The 22352-nt window shown below is 45.9% G+C and overlaps 1 protein-coding gene across 1 annotated transcript in view; it reads right to left on the bottom strand.

Annotated features, from left to right (window-relative positions):
• The window catches only part of FBXO3 (F-box protein 3), a 1552568-nt gene that overhangs the window by 288396 nt on the left and 1241820 nt on the right, over window positions 1–22352 (bottom strand). The window contains exon 9 of the mRNA XM_069623397.1: window positions 7487–7602. Coding sequence (XP_069479498.1) covers window positions 7487–7602 — 116 coding nt within the window. The remainder of the gene's footprint in view (window positions 1–7486; window positions 7603–22352) is intronic.

Genomic DNA, 22352 nt, shown 5'->3' with positions numbered 1-22352 from the left:
TGAATTAAATGTGTTTCTGCTTAGAGTGGAAGAATTCATTTTGTCTTATTTACCGGACAAAGGTGGATCAATCATATTGCTTGGAGATTTTAACAGTGATTGTATTGATCAATCCACCCACTATAATAAAAATGGGTCTAAGGTAGCGAGAGAAAGGGTGAACTAATCAAGGCATTTCCGGACACACGGGATCTTGAATTGGTAATGTCCAAGGAGACATCCCGCCAAGACATACATACTTGGTCTAACGGCCACGTTACATCAAACTTGGATTATGTTTTTCCATCCTTGGATCTTTTTTGAGTGTGTGATATGTGTCGGGTACAACATGAGATGGGTCACAGTACTGTTTCTCTGAGGCTAACCTGGAGTAACACTCCATTGACTAGTTTAGTTCCCTATACGCCTGAAGTAAGACCTCGGGATCATGCTGTTTTATGGAAACTATCATTCTCAAAGCGTTTAACAATCTGGTGGAAGATATCTACAACAGGGGCAGATTTTGAATGTTTCGCCACCAAGTTAATGATTTGTTGTTCGATTTATCGTCATTTAGGGTTGTTCACGATCCCGGTTTACATAAGCAGCATAGGCACAAATTTGATGACCTTACGCAAGCTCAAAAAAGGGAACTGAAGAGAAATATTAGAAAGATACAGACGAGTGACCATTCTGCTGGGATAACTTAAGAAATTAAAACAACAATACAAAAACTGGTCTAAATACCATCGATACATGAAACTGAAAAGGGACGCAGAGGCAATGCTGCGACAGAGGGATCGTTCTGCTTTTTGGACTCTAATGAAGTCACCCGATTTCCAATTTGGCTTACAAGCTCAGTCAACCTGTAAAGCAGTTTGGGAAGATCATTTTGTAAATGTATTTTGCCCAATTGTATTTGTATTTTATTTGGGTTTTATATAGCGCTTTACACCAAAGCACTGTACATATAACAGTACAATAAAATGAAAATAAGGAAACACAGTCAACATCTATATTGCTAACCAGAATGAAGTATGTGAGAGCTCAAGGAGTCAGGAAATAAAGAACAGACAGAACTAGACCAAAGAGAGAGGGGAAGAGTATTCCCCTGTGTGAGGAGCAGGCAAGGAGAACGAACGAAAGCGAGACTGAGAGCAGGGAGGACGAGGAACAGCAAGAAGAAATTGGGAAGAAGAACTAAGCGAGCGAGATGGAGTATAGAATGCAACCAGAGAAGGATAGTCAGTGGCCAGACCATAGAGAGATTTGAAGGCTAGACACAAGAAATTACATTTTAGATGAGAATAGAAAGAAAGCCATCCGAGATAAGAGAGAGAAGAAGAAATAGTCTCACGGAGCAAAGTGAAAGAGTATATGCGAATAGAAGCATTAAAGACAGATTTCAGAGGTGCTAGACGAGTGAGGGCGAGCCCAAAGAGGGCAAAATAACAGTAGAAAAGACAAGAGAAAATTAAAGATACCAAATGTTTAGTGGTATCAAAACTCAGGAAAGGACGAGCTTTCTGAAGGTTATATAAATGAAAGCGGCAGGCATGTGACAAAGAGATGTGATGATTTAAAGATAGATCGGAATCTAAATATTGTAGATATTGTATATATCTACTGTAGAATGCTGAAGTTTCTAGTAACTATGCCATGAGGGGTAGCGATTGGTCCTCTTTATAGATTGATGAGGAGGCTTTGGAAAGAGCGATCAATAAATGCAAACAATCAAATGCTCCTGGCCCTGATGGACTTGCAAATTCCACCTTGAAATTTTCAGTTAGTCTCTGGCCAAAGGTTTTACATCAGTTTTGTAACATCATGAACAGTCATTCTATACCTTCTTCTTGGAAGAAGGCTTGTGTGATTGTAATTTACAAAAAGGGTAATAGAGCGGATCCTGACAATTTTAGACCTATTTCTTTGCTCAATTCATCTTATACCATTTTTGCCACTTTTATTTCAAAGAAATTGCAAATGTGATTTGAGGGTGCTAACCTTGGTGATCTGTTCCAGTCTGGTTTTAAGAAGGGAGTCAGCACTTTGATTAACTGCCTTATAATCCAACCTTTGGCAGAACAATGTAGGACATCTCAAAGGCATTTGATTGTGTCCGTAGAGCAAACCTATGAGAGAACATTTTGAAAATGGATTGCCCGCTGTACCTCCTGAATGTGTAAATAGATCTGCATACTAACAGCAGTATTAGAGTAAGGTTGGACCAGAAGGGCAATTACACAAATTGGATTGAGACGACCCGGGGCTTGAGGCAGGGTTGTGTACTGCCCCCTTCCTATTTAATGTTTATATGCTGGACTTGAAAAATTCTTTGGGAGTGGTAGAGCGAATCCCTCGAAATTGGGGTCAGTCCCGATCCAATACCTATTGTATGCAGATGACAGTCTTGTTCAACTACACTCCGGTTGGATTACAAAGTTCTTGGAATGCTGTTTTTGATTATTGTCAAGAACTGGATCTGGTAATCGGTGTTGATGAATCCAAAATCATGACATTAAAACCACATAGGAGTCTTAAAGGTCAAATCTTGACCAAGTCATTTAGTTGGCGCACTTTAGGAAAAGAATTTGAGACGGTAGACTCATTTAAATATCTAGGGATGCTTATAACAGCTAAAAATTATAAGGCATCCCGGACCTCTACCCTGAACTCTAATGTGCAAGTGACAATAACGCAACTGCGCCAGTTAGACTTTAGGTTTGAGACATTTTCTTTATGCCCAGCATTAAAATACTATCAACAGAAACGCTGAAATGTATCTGGCTTCATATGACTAGGACAAACTAGACGCCAAGATTTAGAGGCTAGTTTTTTCCCTTCCGCAGGGAGTCCCTTTACCAGCAATCAGACATGTTCTTGGGTTGTCTCTTCAAACACAGATTACCTGGCATAGTTTGCAATTGTTAAGAGGGTTTTTAGACCGACCAGCAGGCTCACTCTTTAAGGTACCTGACAAACTTCTCCCGTTCCAACAGAATCGCGAGAAGACTGTTGTATGACAGATTCATGTTTGCTCGTCCAAGGAGGACTTGTTTCGCCCACTTGCTACAAAGAAAAGGTTGTCGTATATAGATTGGATCAATAATCGAGATTTGTTTATCAAGTTCAAGATTTTTAATAATTTTATTTGTGATATCAAATCTTTGAATGTACCTCAATCCTTTTTAGTTAGTTAAGCACCCTTCTAAACATTTCCATCAAATGATGCTAAGGCTGAAATTGGACTTGTTCCCAACTGCTGATGTATTGAGTGCAAGAATCAAAATCCCCCACAACGATAGAATATGTAGATACTGTGCGTTGTCTGTATAAACTCTTGAGCATTTATATACTGACTGTGCACAACTGTGTGAGGTTCGAAACTTATTTTTTGACAAATTTGCATGCTCACTAAACGGTAACTCTTCGTGTGTTTGTGGCAGCTCTTATTAGATAATCCTTCTACCTCATTATGTATAGCTGCTAGTAGGTTTCTATACTGGGTGTTTGGAGGATGATTTTCTGGGGGAAAACATTTATTTATGAAAGTTGTATTGATGTTCGGATTATATATTGATTGCTGTGTTTTGTCTTTCAATGTGTACTTTTTTTATGAATGTTTTAAACTTCTATTTTTTGTTATTTTTTTAATGTTTTTGTGTAAAAAGTTTTACATCTGATTTTAAACTATCACACAATAAATAAATAAATAAAATACATATATTTGATGGTCTATCTGTGCTGAAGGCTGCAGAAAGATTGAGGAGTACTAGGAGACAGGAGTAGCCACCTTAAAGCATATGCATAGCATAGTCTGCCACTATTGATAATGGCAGTCTCCACGATGCACCAGAGTCAGAAGCCAGATTGGTAGGTCTGTAGGAGGTTGCTGATATCTATGCGTGCTTGAATTTGAGTGGCTATGGCTCTTTCAAGGACCTTGCCAAGGAAAGAGGGGGTGATGGGCAATAGTTGCTGAGGTCACTGGGCTCCAAGGTTTTTGTTTTCCAGGAGTGGGCATATTTGCCCAGTTTTAAGGGTAAGTGGGAAATGTCCCTGGTGTGAGGGATGCATCGACAAGAGTCACTTCCATGGGGAGTGTCTTGTGGTTGGAGGCTGGCAGGGAGGAGCTAGCTTTGAGGGGTGCTAGGGTGTTAGTCAGGTCCTGCATGATATATCTTTGAAGGTGGTCCTTGTCATCGTTTCATGCGGTGTGATGATTAGGGCAGAGGGTGTGTGTGTAAGTAATCTGGTCAGCATCAATGAATAGCAGGATCTTGCGGCCCTTGCCAATTATAAAGTTGAAGATGGTGGTAGATTTCACGATGGAATGAAGGACTGGAGGGGAATGGATTGGAATGATGCACTGTTTGACTACATTCAATAGAGCTTTTCTTTCATTGTTGGCTTCAGCTATGGTCTTCTGGTAGTAGGTGGCTTTCGTTTGTGGGTATTAGCTGTCTGGGGTCAGTCCAGAGTTCTTTAAGTTGGTATTAGGTCAGATGAGGATTTGGACTTGCACCAGGTTTTCTTTTGTTTTCGGATGACTCTTTTGCTGTTTTTAAGTTCCTGTCGGTACCAGGGGCTGATGGTTTACATCTGATGATACATTGTTTTTTCTCTGGGTCTTCTATGTTGCTGTTGGCCTTCAGGGTGTTGAGAGCTTTGAATATGTCAATGCGATCCTTATACTTCCGTGCTTACAGGCAGGAGGTTAGGTCACCAATGAGTGGTTTAATGGGAAGTCTTTGAAGGATTGGAATGTCTGCTTGATAGTCTTAGATTGTGTGTGGTTGGTTAGGGCAACATAGTCGATGGTGGAAGGAATTATGAAGTGATCAGACCAATCAAGGTGTGGAGGTGTGTTGTAGTGGAGGGTCCACGTGGCTCTGATTAGGAGGTCTAGGATGTTGTCTTGGTTGTGGGTTGGATAGTGGCAGATCCTATAGTAGTCTTGTTCAAGTTGTCCCAGTGTTCAATGCTGTAGTTGTCGAAGGTGAGGGCATTGAGTATGTGGGTAGAAGGGGTGGGGTGAAGGGTGAGCCAGACTTCAGTGATGAAGAGCATGTTAAGTCGAGGCAGGTAATGGTGTCTGCAACGTCAAATGCTTTGCTTTGCAAGTCTAACGTTGACACGTGTGATGTTCTGTGCTGAGCAGGTGTTGACTAGCATTGGCTTCATCTTCTGGTTTTTCGGGAGGAGGTGCTGCATGTTTTGGTTTGAGGGCAACGTTGATAAGGTTGCTTTGATGTGAAGTCAATGATGGTGATAGTGCTCTGCATAGTTTGAGTAATCTAACTAGAGTAGGGATGTGCTGAACTGTTGAATACTTGCTTGAATTGTTTGGAGTCCTTTAGCGGTCATGTCACTGTTTTAATGCTCTATATTTATTGTTTGCTTAAGTGAATCTAATGTGTACTTTCATATTTCAACCCTACACGTATGGCACTTATGTTGAGGTCGATGCTACCTCGACTGTAGATCAAGACACCAATACGTTTGCTGTGCAATCTCAACGCTCCAACTCAATGTACCTGGAATCGATTTATGGGATTCATGCTTTTCTCATGGTCTGCTTTATGTGGCTTGCTCCAAAGATAGAAACAAAGACCATTTGTTCACACTAGCTCCTACATGAAAGACTAGCAATATTGTCTACAAAGAAGCATTGGTTTAGTTAATTAAATTAAATTGAAACTAGGACTGAAGTAGGGATTATTGTGCAAAGCACAGGTCCACCTGCTAGTCTCACATTAAACGAAAAACTTGAACTGTTAACAAGGTTGTTGTGTAGACATGCCTGAAAACATGGTATTGCAAAAACCAAGTTATAAATCACTTGATGAAGCTAATGTATCAATTGATCTTTTGCTAGAAATACCCTGCCATGCCAAAAAGACATTTCTGCACTATGATTGCACTATGAAAACACGAAAGCAATGTCTGATTTATCAAGACTTTAAAAATAATCCCTTCACAATCAAAAGTTTTTGCACGGTAGAAGGCTATCTAGCAAAATGTTCCTCTCCCATGTTGAGAAGTGAGTGCCTGATTAAATTCGTGGCCTACCCATGAGGTTTTGTCTCACCAGAAAATTATCTCTAAAGAACTTAACTTCTGTTGTTTCTATCAACAAACAACTCAACCTGAAACCTTGAAGCATCTCATCATTGAGTACATCAATTTGACCAAGCAATGTTGCTCATACTTTGAAAGATATTTCAAACACTTCAAAATATTAGATGCAGAAATCTTTTGGCAATCCATTTTTTGTACGAACAAAATTGCACTAAGAATTACAACAATTACATTTTTGCATGCATTACGACTAAACAATGATGAATACTTTGGATCTTAATCAGCTGCCTTTGTTTGAAAAGTATATCAATTTGTAATAGGACATTTTTCTTTCTGAATTAATGATGCTAATAAACTGATTTTTTTATTACTATTGTCATAGTGCATGAGGTTTCTATTTGACTTGCTTTTGCTCTTTTTTTTCTTCCTCCAACATTGCACATTCAATTGTTTGGTTGTATTTATGAATATTTTGTGACAATTATTTATGTATATGCCGCGGATGACTGTATGGTTTTGTATCAATGCAATTTTCTAAAGTGTATCACTAGCGTATGTTTTTATAAATTGAAAAGTTGATTATAATAAAAAATCACTATCTTTAGAAATGTAATGAGAAATTAGTTTCGATGGTTATAGCAGAGGTCACGTATACAATCAGATGCACATTAATACAGATGGAGCCAACACAGCACAAACAAAAATTTCCATCGCACCCCCCTATCTGTTTAACTGCACTGAACTGTGAGCTGTTTGCTGTGTTAGGAAATAATTTATTTTGTTCTGCTTTTCCCCCATAGACTATTTATTCAGAATGCATTTGAGGGCGTCTAGTTAGTGATAACTTTGGTGAGGGATGTATCCTAGATAAAATAATAGGAAATGCCACGAACTACAGAGAGAACAATGGCTGCTTCCGGATGTTTCTACCAGATGCCTTTGTTCCACAGTTGACAGCGGAGGAGTTAATCCGTGCTGTCCATTAGATAAAGTTATGAGGTGTCTTCCACCCTAACATTGAAGGGCCAGTCGAGTAAAGTAGAGGCATTTCCAATATCATTCGAGAAGGCCACTAGCAGCGAGGCCAAACATCCACAGGGAACGAAATATGATCCCACTTGCTAATAAATCCACAACCCTCATTCCTTGAGGCTTGGACAGTTGCTCTTTTTACCTTTCCAGAGAACAAAGCCAGCTGGCCATGAAAGAAGACACACGCATGCCTGACTTTAAAGCTACTTGTCCAACCCTAATGAAATAAAATCAGCTTTAAATAACTGCAACAAAAACACATTTTAGATTACACGCCGTGTGCCACCACTCTGTCCATGCATAATTACATGAGAAATCTCAGACAAAGGAGAATCTTGAAAGTGTTGGGTGGGTAGATTGCTTGCCCTATACCAGCTAACCATATTCTACATACCTACAACTCCTGGCCCCTGAACCTCTTCAACGTCTCCTTTGGCATTTGTTATTCTCCAGTATCGACTGTCCAGCTGGCAGGATTTCTCAGGAAAGGCATCTTTTGACATCTCGATTCTAGTGAAGAAAAACAGATTCCCAAGAAATGTAGCATGTTTTGACGATTATAGCTGTCATGGCACCCCAACTTTTTAAAGTTAAACTCCACTGTTTGTTTGGCAACAAAATGCTAGAAGAGATTGTATTATTTATATAGGTATTCTATTGATATTTTAGAAATTGCAACTTCTATTCAGTGCAAAACTCATTTAAAGCATTCATAAGGCCCTGAATAAACTTTATACATAAATCCAGTACCCAAAACAACATTACATAACTAAAGAGAATGGCAATCGGCACATTATGTGTTTGGCATCATTTAGACATATCATGCAGATGTTCTCTTCCAAGCAGATTTTCTTTGTGCACCCTTGTTTTTTTTAATTTGAATGCTAACCTGCAACCTCATCTAAAACATTGTTGGTTTGTTTTTTATTCACATGGGCATGCGTCTCCTCTTTGCTAGCTATTTTTTTTACCACTTCCTTCAAAACACTAGCAGCTTGTGTGTTTGCTTATACCATCTACTTCACCATGCATCCCACTAAAAGTCCACGCAATTCCTTGACGTATCAACTTTAAAGTGCACTTTTGCAATACTTTGTTTTGGGGTCCCTGTGCTACATATTCAAACTATTAATCGGTAGATTATATTAGGACACTGGCTATAATAGCCATGGTCAGCTATTCAGTGTAAAATGGTCCTACGAAAAGCAAGGAAATAAGGAACAGGTTAGTTACCTGTAACTGTTGATCTCCAGCATTGGTCTGGCATAGATTCACATGCTCATGAATATTCCCTGTCGTCAGGCTGGGAATCGTCGGTAAAGAAAAAATCAGTTTCACTTTTATTTCTGAACTGTCTATCTACTAATAACCAATCACTGGTCTCTGGGTTATACTGCCCCCAGCCAATGACTGCCCTCTACCTAAGCCCCTCCTCTGGCAGCCATCTTCAGATTTGGTAGCACCTAAAGTAGCAGTAGGACCAAGGGAAGAGTCGCAGAGGGGTTGGAGGGTTCGCATGTGAATCCATGCAGGAGAACAACAGTTACAGGCAAGTAACTTGTTCCTTCTCCAGCATGGGGTCTGGCATGGATTCACATGCTCATGAATACAAGAATACATAACAGTAACCACATGCACAACCACGGGAGGTGGCAAGGCTCAACATTAAGCATTTCAACAACTCAACATTAAGCATCTCTTCCCTCCTCACCAGGCTCACCTTCAAGCCAACCGGTTGCACAGCACTGCCTGGCCGACTCTGGACTCCTCCCTGGAATCCTGGTCGACGCAGTAGAATCTCGTTAAGGTGTGTGTCGACCTCCACGTAGCAGCCCTGCAGATGTCCAGCAGGGGCACACCAGACAGGAACGCTGTGGTAGCAGCAATCGCTCTGGTCGAATGGGCTCTCGGACGGCCGGGCAACGGTCGGTTTGCCAACCGGTGACAGTGCATGATACAGCCGTAGAGAGATTTGGAAATGGAAGCCTTCGAGAGGGCCTTCCCTTGGTTCACAGGACCAAAGTTCACAAACAGCTGTGATGTCTTCCAAAGACTCTTTGTGCGGTCCACGTAGAACTTCAGCGCTCTAGCCACATCCAGCGAGTGCAAAGTCCTCTCAGCCGGCGACAGGAAGAAAACAGGTAACACCAAGGGCTCGTTGAGATGGAAGTCTGACGGCACCTTGGGCATGAAGGAGGGGTGCGTCCTCAGCACCACCCTCGTCTCGTGGAATGTCAGGTATGGAGATTTACAGGCGAGGGCCTGGATCTCTACCACTCGTGATGCGGAGGTGATGGCCACAAGAAATGCTGTCTTCCATGATAGGAACTTCAGCGGTGCTGAGTGCAAGAGCTCGAATGGAGGACCCATGAGCCTGGTCAGCACCATGTTGAGCTCCCACGCCGGGGCCGGAGTCATCACCGGCGGGAACTAGCGGAACAGTCCCTTCATGAACTCCTTCACCAGACGGTGAGACCACAGCGACGATCGCCCTGGAGTTCTGGTGTAGCGGGAGATAGCCGCCAGGTGGATCTTGATGGAGGCATGTGCCAGCCACGCCTTGGTCAGCGACAGCAAGTATGGCAGCACTTGAGGGGACGTAATCCGTAGAGGGTTGATCTTCTGTGCATGGCACCAGACAGAAAACCTCTTCCACTTATGTCCATAGCACTTAAGAGTCGAGAATGCCCTGGCCTTTGCAAGCACCTCCTTGCAGTCCACCGGGATATCGTAGCCCTCCAAACTCTAGTGCTGCAGGAGCCAGGTCTGCAAGTTCAGCGACTCCGGGTCGTGATGAAGGATGGCACCTTCCTCTCTGGAGAGAAGATCTGCGTCCGTAGACAGTTTGACTGGTGGGGACACTGGCAAGTCCAGAGGGTCTGGGAACCAGATCTGTCTCGGCCACGCCGGTGCAACGAGGATCATCCTGCACCGGGACCTCTTGAGTTGGTTGATGAGTCAGAGCAGCAACGGCAATGGAGGGAACGCATACAGGAACAGGCCGTCCCAGGGGAACGAGAAAGCATCGCCCATGCTCCTCGGCTGGGGAAACCTGCTGGCAAACCTCTGGCACTTGGATTTCATTGCCGTCACGAACAGGTTGATCTAGGGTTTGCCACATCGCTGGAAGAGTAGATCCACTTGATCCTGGCGTAGTTCCCACTCGTGGCACGAGCGCAGCTCCCTGCTGAGTGAGTCGGCAATGGTGTTTTTTTTATCCCTGCTAGATGAAAGGGCACCAGAAACATCCCCTGGGCAACGGCCCAATGCCACAGGTCCTGGGCTTCCTTGGAAAGGGCTGGGGATCTGGTTCCTCCCTGCTTCCGGATGTAGAACATCGTGGTGGTGGTGTCGTTGAAGATCCTCACCACCTTGCCCTTGAGGGACGGGAGGAACTACCTGAGGGCCCAGAACACTGCTCGGAGCTCCAGTATGTTGATGTGGAGCGGCCTCTTCTCCGGGAGCCGAAGGCCTCTCGCATGAAGATCTCCGGTGTGCGTTCCCCAGGGAGGCATCCGTCGTCACTTTCACCTGGTGTGCTGGGGTCTGAAAGTCTGTGCCCGCCGTGAGATGCGCGCGGGTGCCCCACCACCGAATTGCTTGGCGGAAAACCGCATTGAGCGAGATCCTGTCCTCGAAGCTGCCCGCCGCTTGCATCCAACGGGCGTCGAGGAACTCTTGTAGGGGACGCATCCGAAGCCTGCACAGGTGCACCAGATAGATGCACGAGGAAATCATCCCGAGAAGGGACTTGATGGACCTCACCCTGGCCACGTCCGTGGCCAGCAGACGCTGCACCTTGCCCAGGATGGCCTTCATCCTTTCCTCCGACGGCGAGGCCAATAGCGCTACCGTGTCGAGCTTGGCTCTCAGAAACAGTGCGACCTGCGACGGGACCAGGTGGGATTTGGGGAAGTTGATGGAGAATCCCAGGTCCGTGAGAAGCCGGACGGTCTTCGCTGTGTGTTCGACAGTGAGTTCCCTTGTCCTTGCTCGGATGAGCCAATCGTCCAGGTAGGGGTCGACGTGGACCCCCTGCAGGTGCAGCCACGCTGCCACCGATGCTAGGCACTTGGTGAATACCCTGGGCGGCGACTTCAATCCGAATGGGAGGGCCTTGAACTGGTAGTGCCGTCCTTGGACTACGAACCTGAGAAACTTTCGGTGTCCTTTTAGAATGGGGATGTGAAAGTACGCATCCCCCAAATCCAACGAAGATAGGAAGTCGCCTTCCTCCAGCTGGCCCAGCACGTGCTGGAGGGTGACCATCCGGAACTTGTGTGCCTTGATGAATTTGTTTAGTCGACGCAGATCCAGGATGGGACGCCATCCTCCTTTCTTCTTTCTGACCAGGAAGTATCTTGAGTATACTCTGGGGCCCCGGAGCTTCTTTGGGACGAGCTTGATGGCTCCTTTCTTGAGCATCGCCCTTACCTCTAACAGCAATTGAGGGACGTGGTTTTCCTTCCTGGCCACGGGATGAATGCGGGGGCACTTCTTTAGAAATTCGAGAGTGTGCCCGTGGGCCGGGCATCCAGCACCCAACGGTAGGTGGAGATGGACTCCCACACGCTGACGAACTTTGTCAGCCGGCCTCCCACCGGGGTGCTCCGGTGGGGACCCAACACAACGGCCGTTTCAGTCTTGCTTGGCAGCGGCCTTGCCGCCTTGGCCTCCCTGGCGACGACGGCGAGATCCACCTGACTTGCCTCGTCCCCTGTAGGCTTCCTGCGACCAGGAGCGGGCCGCCTGACGGTATGTCGAGGAGCTGCCGCTGAATCCTTTGGATGCACCTTGCTTGCCTCCGGAGTTCTGAAAGGGCAGCCGTCGTTGCTGCAGAACTCCCAAGGCCCGAGCCATCTCTGTGTCGGTCTTGATGGCCTGCAGTGACTCATCCACTGTCTTCCCAAACAGATTGTTCCCGTCGAAGGGCATGTCCAAAATCTTGGCTTGCACGTCTTGGCGGAAATCCGTCGCCTTGAGCCGTCCCCCGCCGTCGAAGGCAAACGCTGTTGCCCAACTGGCAGAAACCAGTGTCGGCAATGTCCGTGGCTACCGTTATGGCGTGGTCCGACGCCACCTCACCTTCCTGTAGGATCGCCAGGGCCTCTGCCCTCTTGTCGTCCGATAGGAAGTCCAACAGGGGGGGCGATCTTGTACCACAACTCCCTGTCGTAGCGGGCCACAATAGCTAGGGCGTTGGCCGCCTTAATCGTCCTCGCCGCCGACGAGATGACTCATCGTCCCATGGCGCCCAGTTTCTTTCCCTCGCCGGTGGGGAAGTCGAAGTTGAGGCCGATGCCCCCCCCCCGCTTTCTTCTTGGCTGCCGCCGAGACGACCAAATCCGAGGTCGGTTGTGCCCTAAGGCACAAAGGGGCAGCCTCGGGGACCCGGTACTACTTCTCGTACCGGTCCCTCTTGGCAGGTGTTGTGGACGGGTTCTTCAGAAGAACAAGTCCCTCGTCCCAGATGTCATCCAGCAACGGCACAGCGAGGACTGTCTTCCTTTTGGCCTTGCGCCGTTGGTAGAGGAATCCTTCCTTCTTTTGTTCTTCGGGGCAGAGCTGGAAAAGCTCGGATTCCCTGGCAATCATGGTGTGGAAGGAGCCAATTTCGTCGGGCGGGGAGGCCCGAGGAGGTGGTGGTGGGAGGTCCGTCCCGTCGTCACCAGCGTCATCAACCGTCCCTGTCGTGGCCGTATCTGTTCCGTGTCATCTCCAGGGATAGGGAATGGAGGCAAAGGCTGAGAAAGCCTTGAGGGCTGGAAGGGCGGGGGTGGATGAACTCTCCTCCTCTTGTTTGGAGGGCTTCCCGACAGCCCGGTTCTGCTGGGTCGTCTGTTGGGGGTAGGGGTCATCTCGTCCTTATCACTGTGCATAAGGTTTGGATTGCCATCAAAATAGCCACCAAGTTGTCCTCTGGCTCGGGTTGCGACGGGCTCGATGGTTGCTCCTCCTCCATGGGAGTCTCGTTGGCGCCACTGTCACTTTCTTCGTCCCCCTCGTCGGGATTCCTCCCGTGGGACGGGGCCTCCCCAAACTTCCTGTTGAGGCCCTCCATGACTTCCACCACCACCTCCTCGGAGGCTGTGTCTGTGTCTGTAATGGCCACCGCCCCCCCTCTTTTTCCACCGGGGTCTTCATGGGGGTCTTCTCGATGGGCTGAAAAGAGGATTCCCTCAGTGGTGGCAGGGAAACTCTGGGCCCCGAGTTCGCCTCCACTGGGGTAGCCTCCACAGGCTTCGCCAGGGCTGCCACGACTACCTCGGTTCCTTCGAGATCGACCGGGGCCTCTCCAGAAGCTTAGCCGGGTTCTCGGACTTTCTCTTCCCCAAGCCAGAGCGTTGGCTCATGGTTGATGGCACCAGTGAAGGTGCGCCCTGCCTGGCAGCCGAGGAGCCTGATCGTTCGGCGCTCCCGGTGCCTGCGGACTTGCGGTGCTTTGCCTGCTGTTGGGCCCCCGTCGCCGGAGCGCCCTCACAGGATTTAGAAGACTGCTCTGACTTCTTCTTCTTCTCACCTGCTGGGCTCTCTCCTTCCAGCCAGTTGGGGAGACGGGTCTGACGATCCGTCATAGTCCGATCCATCATGTTCATATAAAACGCACAGTCCTTCCCCATGTGCGTTTTGTCTCCATGAAGGCAGTAGAGGCATCTCGAATGCTCGTCCTCCTTAAACACATTCTGTAATCCGCATCCAGGGCAGTTCCTGAACAGCTTGGATCTGGGCGTCGAGCTTCCTTTCTCCTGGGCCATGTCCACGAGGTAGGCATCAGAAACTTCTGGAATCCTCCATTAACGTAACTCTGCGAAAACTTTGCCCTTGAGGGACGTAGAAAATTCGGAAACGGGTCCCCGTAGATCAGAAGTAGAAACGGTGGAGCTTGAGGCTCGAATGACTGAAAAAATGAGATAAATCTCTTGAAAAAAACGCAAAATGCAGTAAAAGCTCGAGAGCTATAGCACGAGGACTCCCAACACTTAAACGTGCGGTGAAAATCTGAGGATGGCTGCCAGGGGCGTGGCTTAGGGAGAGGACAGTCACTGGCTGGGGGCAGTATGACCTAGAGACCAGTGATTGGTTACTACCAAGAAAGACAGATCAGAAACGAAACTGATACTGATTTTTTCTTTACCGAGGATTCCCAGCCTGACGACGGGGAATATTCATGAGCATGTGAATCCATGCCAGACCCCATGCTGGAGAAGCACGGAGCTGTATGGGGATGAGTGCACGGAGGCTACGTAGGTCATGATTAAAGGGGGGTTTCGTGCTTATCGCGTTGGAGGATGCGCTACGGGGGATGGATGTCAGGAGAAGGGATTGTGGGAAACGTGTGGAACTATGCAACATTAAAAGACATCATGGCTGGTAGTGTATGGATGGTTCGACCACAGTGCTGTGCAAGAGAAGGGGGTGAACCCGGCCGAGGAATCCCCAGGGACGGCTGGGGTCTTTTGTTACATAACATGATTATTTGTCTTGAAGGGTGCAACGAGAAATGCTCATCTTGGTACTGTGGAGGGATGAAATCACAGTGCAGGGATTGGGAGCAAGAGTGTAATTTTGCGTCGTGTTTGGGCTTGTGAACAGTTTGAACGAAGGGGTTTCAAGGCGTTAATTTATATACACCATGTTTTTGGGCTTAACAGGATTTAAAATTGGAATGCATCATGTAGTTTTGCAGGGCGGTGCAGGATTAGTTTCCAAATAATTTGATTTAAACGCTATATGTGTGTTTTTTGGGATGGTTGGGCATTGTAGATCGGATTGGTGCCCCTTTGCAAAGAATAGGGGTTCTTTCCACGAGGATTACACCCACAGGAGACTACAAATACCAGAATGCAATAGGGCAAACTGGAAACGGCCCTTAGTTAGGCTGGGGGAATTACATGGATAGAATTTACGTTATGGCTTTACAAGATGCTAGTGTCGAGCTAAAAGTTCAAGGCAGGCCAGCTTCATGCACGTTTATTTCTAGGCATGGCCAGGTGACAGGAATTGTTTCATTAATTTGGAAAGTGGTGAACTCGGACTACATAGGGGCAAGATAAATACATGAGAATAGAACAAAACCAGGGGAGTTGCTTTCCAATCGCAGCGTTTCTACTTCACCATACTGTGTGAACCTGGGCAAGTCCCATGAGATTATCTCCAATTTTCCTCAAGCGCCAGGACATTTTAACGACCCTTCATTCCAGGGTTGTAATGAGATGATGAATGAGCGAACAGTGGGTGCAGAGGACAGTGTGTTAAATTTCTTGCTCATGGTGTATAATTGTTCCAATTTTTAGCATAGACCAGGGTGTGCGTTGGGGAAAAGGGTTAAAATGCTTGCATGCTTCAATTTGTATGAATTTTTACGTTTTCAGCGGAGATCGAGGTGTAAGTGGGTGTGAAGGGAATTGTGTGAAATTCCTGGCTTCATTTTGTGCTAATTGTTCCATTTCTGTCACAGGCGGAGTTCGGGGCAGTCCTAGCCGGGAACCGTGGGCTGGTTTCCAAACCAGCCGCGCTCGAGCCAAACTCAGACGACGGGCATTGGATCCCTTATGGAGACTCCTCACCTTCATGTGCAGTGGCCTGAGGGAGAAGCACTCTGTGCACCAATCTGGAGTGTATGTCTGGTGCCTTGCGACATGCATGGAGGCGGCAAGGGGACACCGGAACATTCAGATTTTTGCCCCACTTTTTGGGGGGGCTAGGCGTTTGTGGTGTAGATGGTCATGCCCCCTTTGTGTTGTATGCACCAATAAACTGTGATCCGTGTTTCCAAAAATGTAAAATGTTGTCGGACTATTATTCACTGTTCACTGGCTGCTCAGGTTTGAGTTCCCAAGGTATGTCATCCTCACACCACAAGGGGCAGGGGGTGCCAATGGGAGCTGATACCGCTATGGCCATGTGAGGAATTCCTCGAAAACCTTAGTTACGAATTCCCTGCCTGAGGCATTGATGTAAACCTATAGAAATGCACTGGTAATCGTACATCAGTACTTTTTTTTTCCTTTACTATAAGGAGTGGGCGAGCCCCCAGTGTGTCTCGTGTCTGACCACTGCTTTGGGCAGGCACTGGCCTGAGACGGTAGGGGAGGTCAGGCCAGAGCCCTTGGTGGGTCTCGTGCCGGCTTGAGCCACGCCGGGCTTGCCCAGCTCTAAGTAGGAGTCCCTCAGTGATACATAATGGTACTGGCCTGAACTGACAATTATTGCAGATTTTAGTTGGTCGAATAAAGTGTTAGTCCTTCATCACTCGCCACTTAAAAACGTCAACCGCTGAGTGCTCTCATCTATCAGTCAAGACTATATATTTTTTTTTAATTATTTGATTGTTTAAAGCGCTGACCTAGCACAAGAGCATTGGAGCACAAAGTGTGGGCAGCCAGCATTTGGACTGGCATCTTTATAAAGTAGCGCAGTACTGGGAGTTGAGGTGTATGCGTTGGCATGTGTGTCCATTGGAATATGGTATAGGAATTATGAATATAATATCATAGGTAGACCTCTCAGGTTTCCCCATTCCACGTGTGGGAAAGGCACCGGATCCTGTTTATTTCTTTTAAGTCTGGGACTTTTACTTTGGTCTTTTGCATTTTAAATTTAGGACCAGAATTCCAACAACAAAACAAAAAAACAGCACTGAATAACTTTCTCATCCAAGGAACTGGGAAACTTTAGAGCTCTGCTAGGAGATATCAAAGGACCCTTTATTACTGTAGCAATTACAATAGTAAGTGTGAGAACTGTTTTTTATTGCTTATTTGTTGTCAGGAGGGCTTTTCAAAGTCACTACTTGCGGTAGTACTTAGAAAAGCCAACTTAGGGTTAGCAAGATGATTCACAACCACAGTTGAGCCAAATCACTTAGCGTTGACCAAGCAGAAAGGCTGAACTGAGCAGGAAGGGGTACTGTTGTGTAGTACAGTTAACACGTGGCAGAAAAAGTAAGTAAAAAGACCCACACAGGTAAGGTATAAAAAGAACACTATTTAATAAAATACTACAGTAAGGCACATTTTGAATATTAGATGGTAAATAAAAATACTTAAGTACTCTATCTATAACTCAGGCCACCAACTATGGGTTACACAGTACTTTAGAGTCACCAGCAGTTATTCAAGCAATAATTGCATTCACCAAAGTATGGAGAAAAAATCTCTCTTGCACACACACACGCACAACACCCCCAAAAATACTATATTAGAATCAATCAGATGTAATGTATCCCTTGCACATGCCTGCCCATTAGTTCAAAACCTGGTAAAACCTGCTCACCCACAAAGCATTCAGGTCTACAAACAGACTGTTACGAGGGGGAGAGAGAATTTTGCAAAACAACAGAAGTTTTTTTTCCTTTCAACCTGAAATTGCAAGGACAACAGTCTGAGTTTCTGTTTGATTGCACTAATTGGAACTCCTGTAGGCAAGAACAAAACTTTCCTCCACAATGAGGCCTCAACTTTATGCCACTCAGTAATAATTTATGGTGCAGAGACCTAACCTTTTATCTGGGAGAATATTTTGCCCTTATAAAATTTCAGAAGCGGCATAATGGAAAAGCGCCAAAGCGCAGGTCCAGCACTGTGCATCTGCCACTTTTACTTAAGGTTGAAGGGATCCACAAGATTTAACGATATATTAGAAGGGAAAAAAAAAAAAATATCACATTTTTAAAATGCTCCACTACTTCAAATGTAAACACTTTAGATTCTTGGCATTTTCCGGTTTCAAAACCAATACTTTTGCTTTTGAGACAGGTCCAAACTGGCAAAGTACCCAGCAACCGCACTTGGGGACCTTTACAGACAAATAGGAGTCTGGTCAAAAAGGACCAGATAATCTGCATATGCCACAAAATAAATCCGCGAGGTCCCTAAGCACGGGGAACATGCCATACCCGAATCCAAGGAATGATGGACAGGTTAAATAAAAATGGCGGTATTTTACTTCGCCAGCATTCTGCAGACAAAACACATCGAATAATAAAAGCGGGTGGAGGTAAGGAGTTAAAAGGGGTGAGGAAGTGCCTGGGATAGGGGGACTAGCACAGGGAAAGGGGGAGAGGTTGGGACAGAACCTCCCCTCCCCCAAAGTAAAAAAAGCGACATAGAACCAAAATGGCACAACGCAGCCTTAGCGAAGATCTGTATGCTTGAAAATTGGGTGAGAGAAATGACTGCTTTGATCCAAGCGCACTCGAATTCTTCAATCAGTGTGGAGGGCAACCAAAATATTTAACAACTCACTTGGGCAAACCAACTGTTGTAATTTATTCCACAATTTAGACTGATTTACTCGGTCAAACGCCTGTGTTAGATCTAAAAAAGCAACACAAAACGTCTCCCTAAATAGAGAGACCTGCATCGAAAGTAAACATAATGTAAAACAATTCAAAGAGGTATCTTCTCTTTTTTGAAGCCAGATCGATATTTACCTTGGACAACCACTGAAGAGGCCCAAAGTTGGAGTTCTTCCAAGAGATTCACAGAGAAAATGTTACGTGAAGAATCAAGAAGAAAGATAGGCCTATAATTACAGGGATTCAGACAATGCCCCTTTTTGAACATCAAGACTATGTTTGCATATTTCCTTGATTGTGGGATATGACGGCCAGAAATAATGTTTGGAAAGAAGGCCAACAATAGCCCCACCCACCGGTCCGAACAGGATTTAAAGGTGGCATTAGATAGTCTGTCCAGGCCAGGGAACCTAGACGGCTTACAAGTCGAATAGCAAGAGCAACGTCTTCCACTTCTAATGCTAAACTGCCAGCTGTCATACAGTGAGCTTCCCAGTTTACTATACAGATTCCCGAAATGGTCAATGCAGCATGACTCACCTGCAAAGAATCTTGCACAGCACCAGATGGCTTGATCAGGGACCAGAAAGTATGCATATCTTTCCTAACTAAGGTTTTCAACATGCTTTCCGAGTCTCTCTGCAATATCAGAAATCTGTGCGCCCGTTTTAAAGCGTTGTTTCAAAAGAGTACTGTCTCTCTCTCTTCCTAATTGATATATCAGGACATGCATGATTTCAAATATCCTGACGTAATTCTATTTTCTTCACATGGACTGCTTTATCATAGGAATGCAAATGATGAACTACCTTTCAAAATACCTTGACAACCAGTTGAAAAATAACGTGGATAAACTAAACCATTGTTTCCCAAATGTATTACATGACAAAGCCAATGTAAATAACATGTACCTGTAACAGCGCCTCGATGCCTCTGGGTTGTTTGCACGCTCTACAGATGAAATAAATAAATAAAATAAATAAATCAATTATTCGATTTTATCTCAACAGGCAATGTCGGAAGACCAATATGCCTAGAGGGTCTCAAAAGGTTTGTTTAAAAAAAAGAGCAAACAATGGTCACTCTCCTTCTGGTTATTAATAGTCAGTCTGGAGCACAAAGAAAACATAGACCGAGAAACAAACACATAATCCAAAGTATAAATTCACATTACTCCAAGTATAACGAAGGTGACAATTACCCTGGACCAATTCACTAAAGGCAATTCCCAATAATTAATCTCCCCACAAATAAATGTGCCTTGCGCTCTTGCTTTTAAAAAGGTATGACAGCGTTGACAATCACTACAAACAGAGCAATTCAAGCATTCACCCAAATAACTTATATACCATTTTTCAAAGATATCTGTAATTTTGTGCATAAAGTGCTCCATTGCCTCTTTAGTAGGATTCACATAAATATTTAATAATAAACAACTATGAGGCTTATTCAACTTGACGTCGGCCTAGCTTAATTTAACCGCAACAATATCCAGGCTGGAGACCTCACAATTTTCAGCAATTACCCCAATGTAGTTTCAAATAGCACACAGGAGCCCTCCGAAAGGTCTTCCCATACGCCCCTTTTGAATCAGGGAGCAGCTAACAATAAAGCCGTCTAACGCAGGAGTTTCAATTAGCCACGTCTCTTGCAGGCAGATTATAGGAAAGGCATCTTTTAACCAATCTGAGACAGACAGCAAACGCTGTCTAGCCTCTAGTCTTCCATGAGACAAAATTCAACAAACATTCACTCTTTCCTCAGTCCGACTTTGCCTGAGGGGGTATGCTCAAATTAAGTGAATTTGTGATTATTGTTGGCCGATTTCCAAGGTAAGAGGCTGCTTGTCTGGCCCATATTTTTTGTAAATGTAGGCTTTTGTTGTGTGTGCATTATAAAATAAGCGCTCCTGCGCACGTGTCACTGATCTCCCCTTCCCCTGCTGTTTAGCCCGGCTCTGGTTCCCTCCCCCTCCCGCCCTTTCCCCTGATTGTTCCAACACCCTTTTAACACTACCTCCTAGGGCAGCCCTCAGCCCATGCAGCCCAGCAGCTAAGGGCCCAAGGCAAAGGGCGGCCCTTGAGGCAGTGGCTCCAGATAGTGTCTGCAGGTGTCAGCAGGGGAGGCCAGCCACTAACACACACCAAACCCTAACCGCTACTTTCCCTAACCCTCTGGCACTCCTCCATATAATAAGCGCGTCCTTCCACCTAGCTAGCCCTACGCCCTAAGGCCAAGTGTAACGTACAGAGCCCACAAATACAGCCAAATAGCAGTGGCTGCAAAGTCACCCCACCAAACCAGCAGTTGCAATAGGCCATAGCACCCTGACATAACTCACGACGAATAGGCTGCCGTAAACCAGCATCAACGGATAAGTTAAAAAAATTGTTCCTATCTACAACATATATTGACACTGTCATATGAAAACTCCTGTACCAAACTGCATTGTGACGCTTAGGCCTCTCTCCCACTATACAGGACCCATCTAATAGTGCCCCCCTGCATTTCTGAAACTGCATTTGAAACTGCATTTTGAAACATAGGCCTCTTTCCCACTATACAGGACTCTCAAATCTCAGTGTGTTCTCCTATACCAAACTACATTGAGAAGCATAGGCCTCTCTCACTATACAGGACCCTTCTAATAGTGCTGCCATGTATATTAAACTGCATTTGAAACTGCATTCTGACACGTAGGCCTCTCTCCTACTATACAGGACTCGGTGTGTTCTCCTGTACTGAATAGCATTGTGGGGCCTGGGCCTCCCTCCCACTATACAGGACCCCATTCTAGGTGTGCCCCCTGTACCAAATTGTACTGTAAAGCTCAGGGCTCTATCCCACTGTACAAGTCTCTCAAATCTCAGTGTGTTCTCCTGCACCAACTACATAGTGAAACTTGGGGCCCCTCTCCAGGTATACAGGACTCTCGAATCTCAGCGTGTTCTCCTGTACTAAATTGCACAGTGACACCTAGGCCTCTCCACCTCAACATAGGATTGTTAAGTCTGAGTGCCCCCTCCCGTAGCAAGCTGCATTACAGAACCTAGGCCTTTCCCACCACGCAGAAATCATATCTGGGTGTGTTCTCCTGTACCAAACTATACCTAGGTGTACTCGCCTGTGCCTGAACTGCATTGTGAAACCTAAAACCTGTGTACACGAGAGCCAACTCTAGGTGTTCCCACCTCTAGATTATACTGTTAAACCTGCTACACTGTGAGGCCGGAGCCTCTCCCGCTGTCCAGGTGTTCCAGTCTAGGTGCACAATTGCGGTCTAGGTGTCCCAGTCTAGGTGTTCAATTGCTGCCTGACACTCAGAGGCCTGTACCTTCCTCCGAATAGCTAGGCGTCTTAAAATTGGGTGTTAACTACCACCTACCTCTCCCAAACTAAACCTCCCCTGTCACCTAGGTGTCGCTAACCTGATACTTGATCACCACCTGCCTTCTGCGAGGCCTTAACCCTCTCTCGATAGCTAGGTGTCCCAATCATGACCTCTGCCTGCCTTTGCGGAACCTTGACCCACCCGCTGCTGTCCAAGGATCAGCAATCAAGCTGTTCAATCATCGCTTGGCTCCCGCCAAAACCTACATCCCTCCGGATATCTGATATCCTACACCCAAGAGTATAACTCATTGAAAACCACCTGCAAAATCTAGGCTCTCCACTTCCTGCTTCCCAATCTTCTGGATACTATCAGTACCTGCCATAATTGAATCCTAAGAACCAGACACCCCTGAACACCCAGCAACCACCAAACCCAGTAAGCACTACCACAATTCCCCACCCTAATGTACAGCACACATAGCCCATAACCAGCCGCGCCACCCTCCTACTTACAATACTCCCCAGGACAGCCCTCCCCAATTGTAAGAGGAACACCCCTACCCAACCGACTGAACAAAGACAAACCCTAGAAAAATTTCCAGACGCAACAACTTAAGAGGATGAAAAT

Source organism: Ambystoma mexicanum, chromosome 11, assembly GCF_040938575.1.
Source record: "Ambystoma mexicanum isolate Mex_15411 chromosome 11, UKY_AmexF1_1, whole genome shotgun sequence".
Classification (NCBI taxonomy): domain Eukaryota; kingdom Metazoa; phylum Chordata; class Amphibia; order Caudata; family Ambystomatidae; genus Ambystoma; species Ambystoma mexicanum.
The sequence above is the reverse complement of the archived record's forward strand: the minus strand, read 5'-3'. Positions and strand labels throughout refer to the sequence as shown.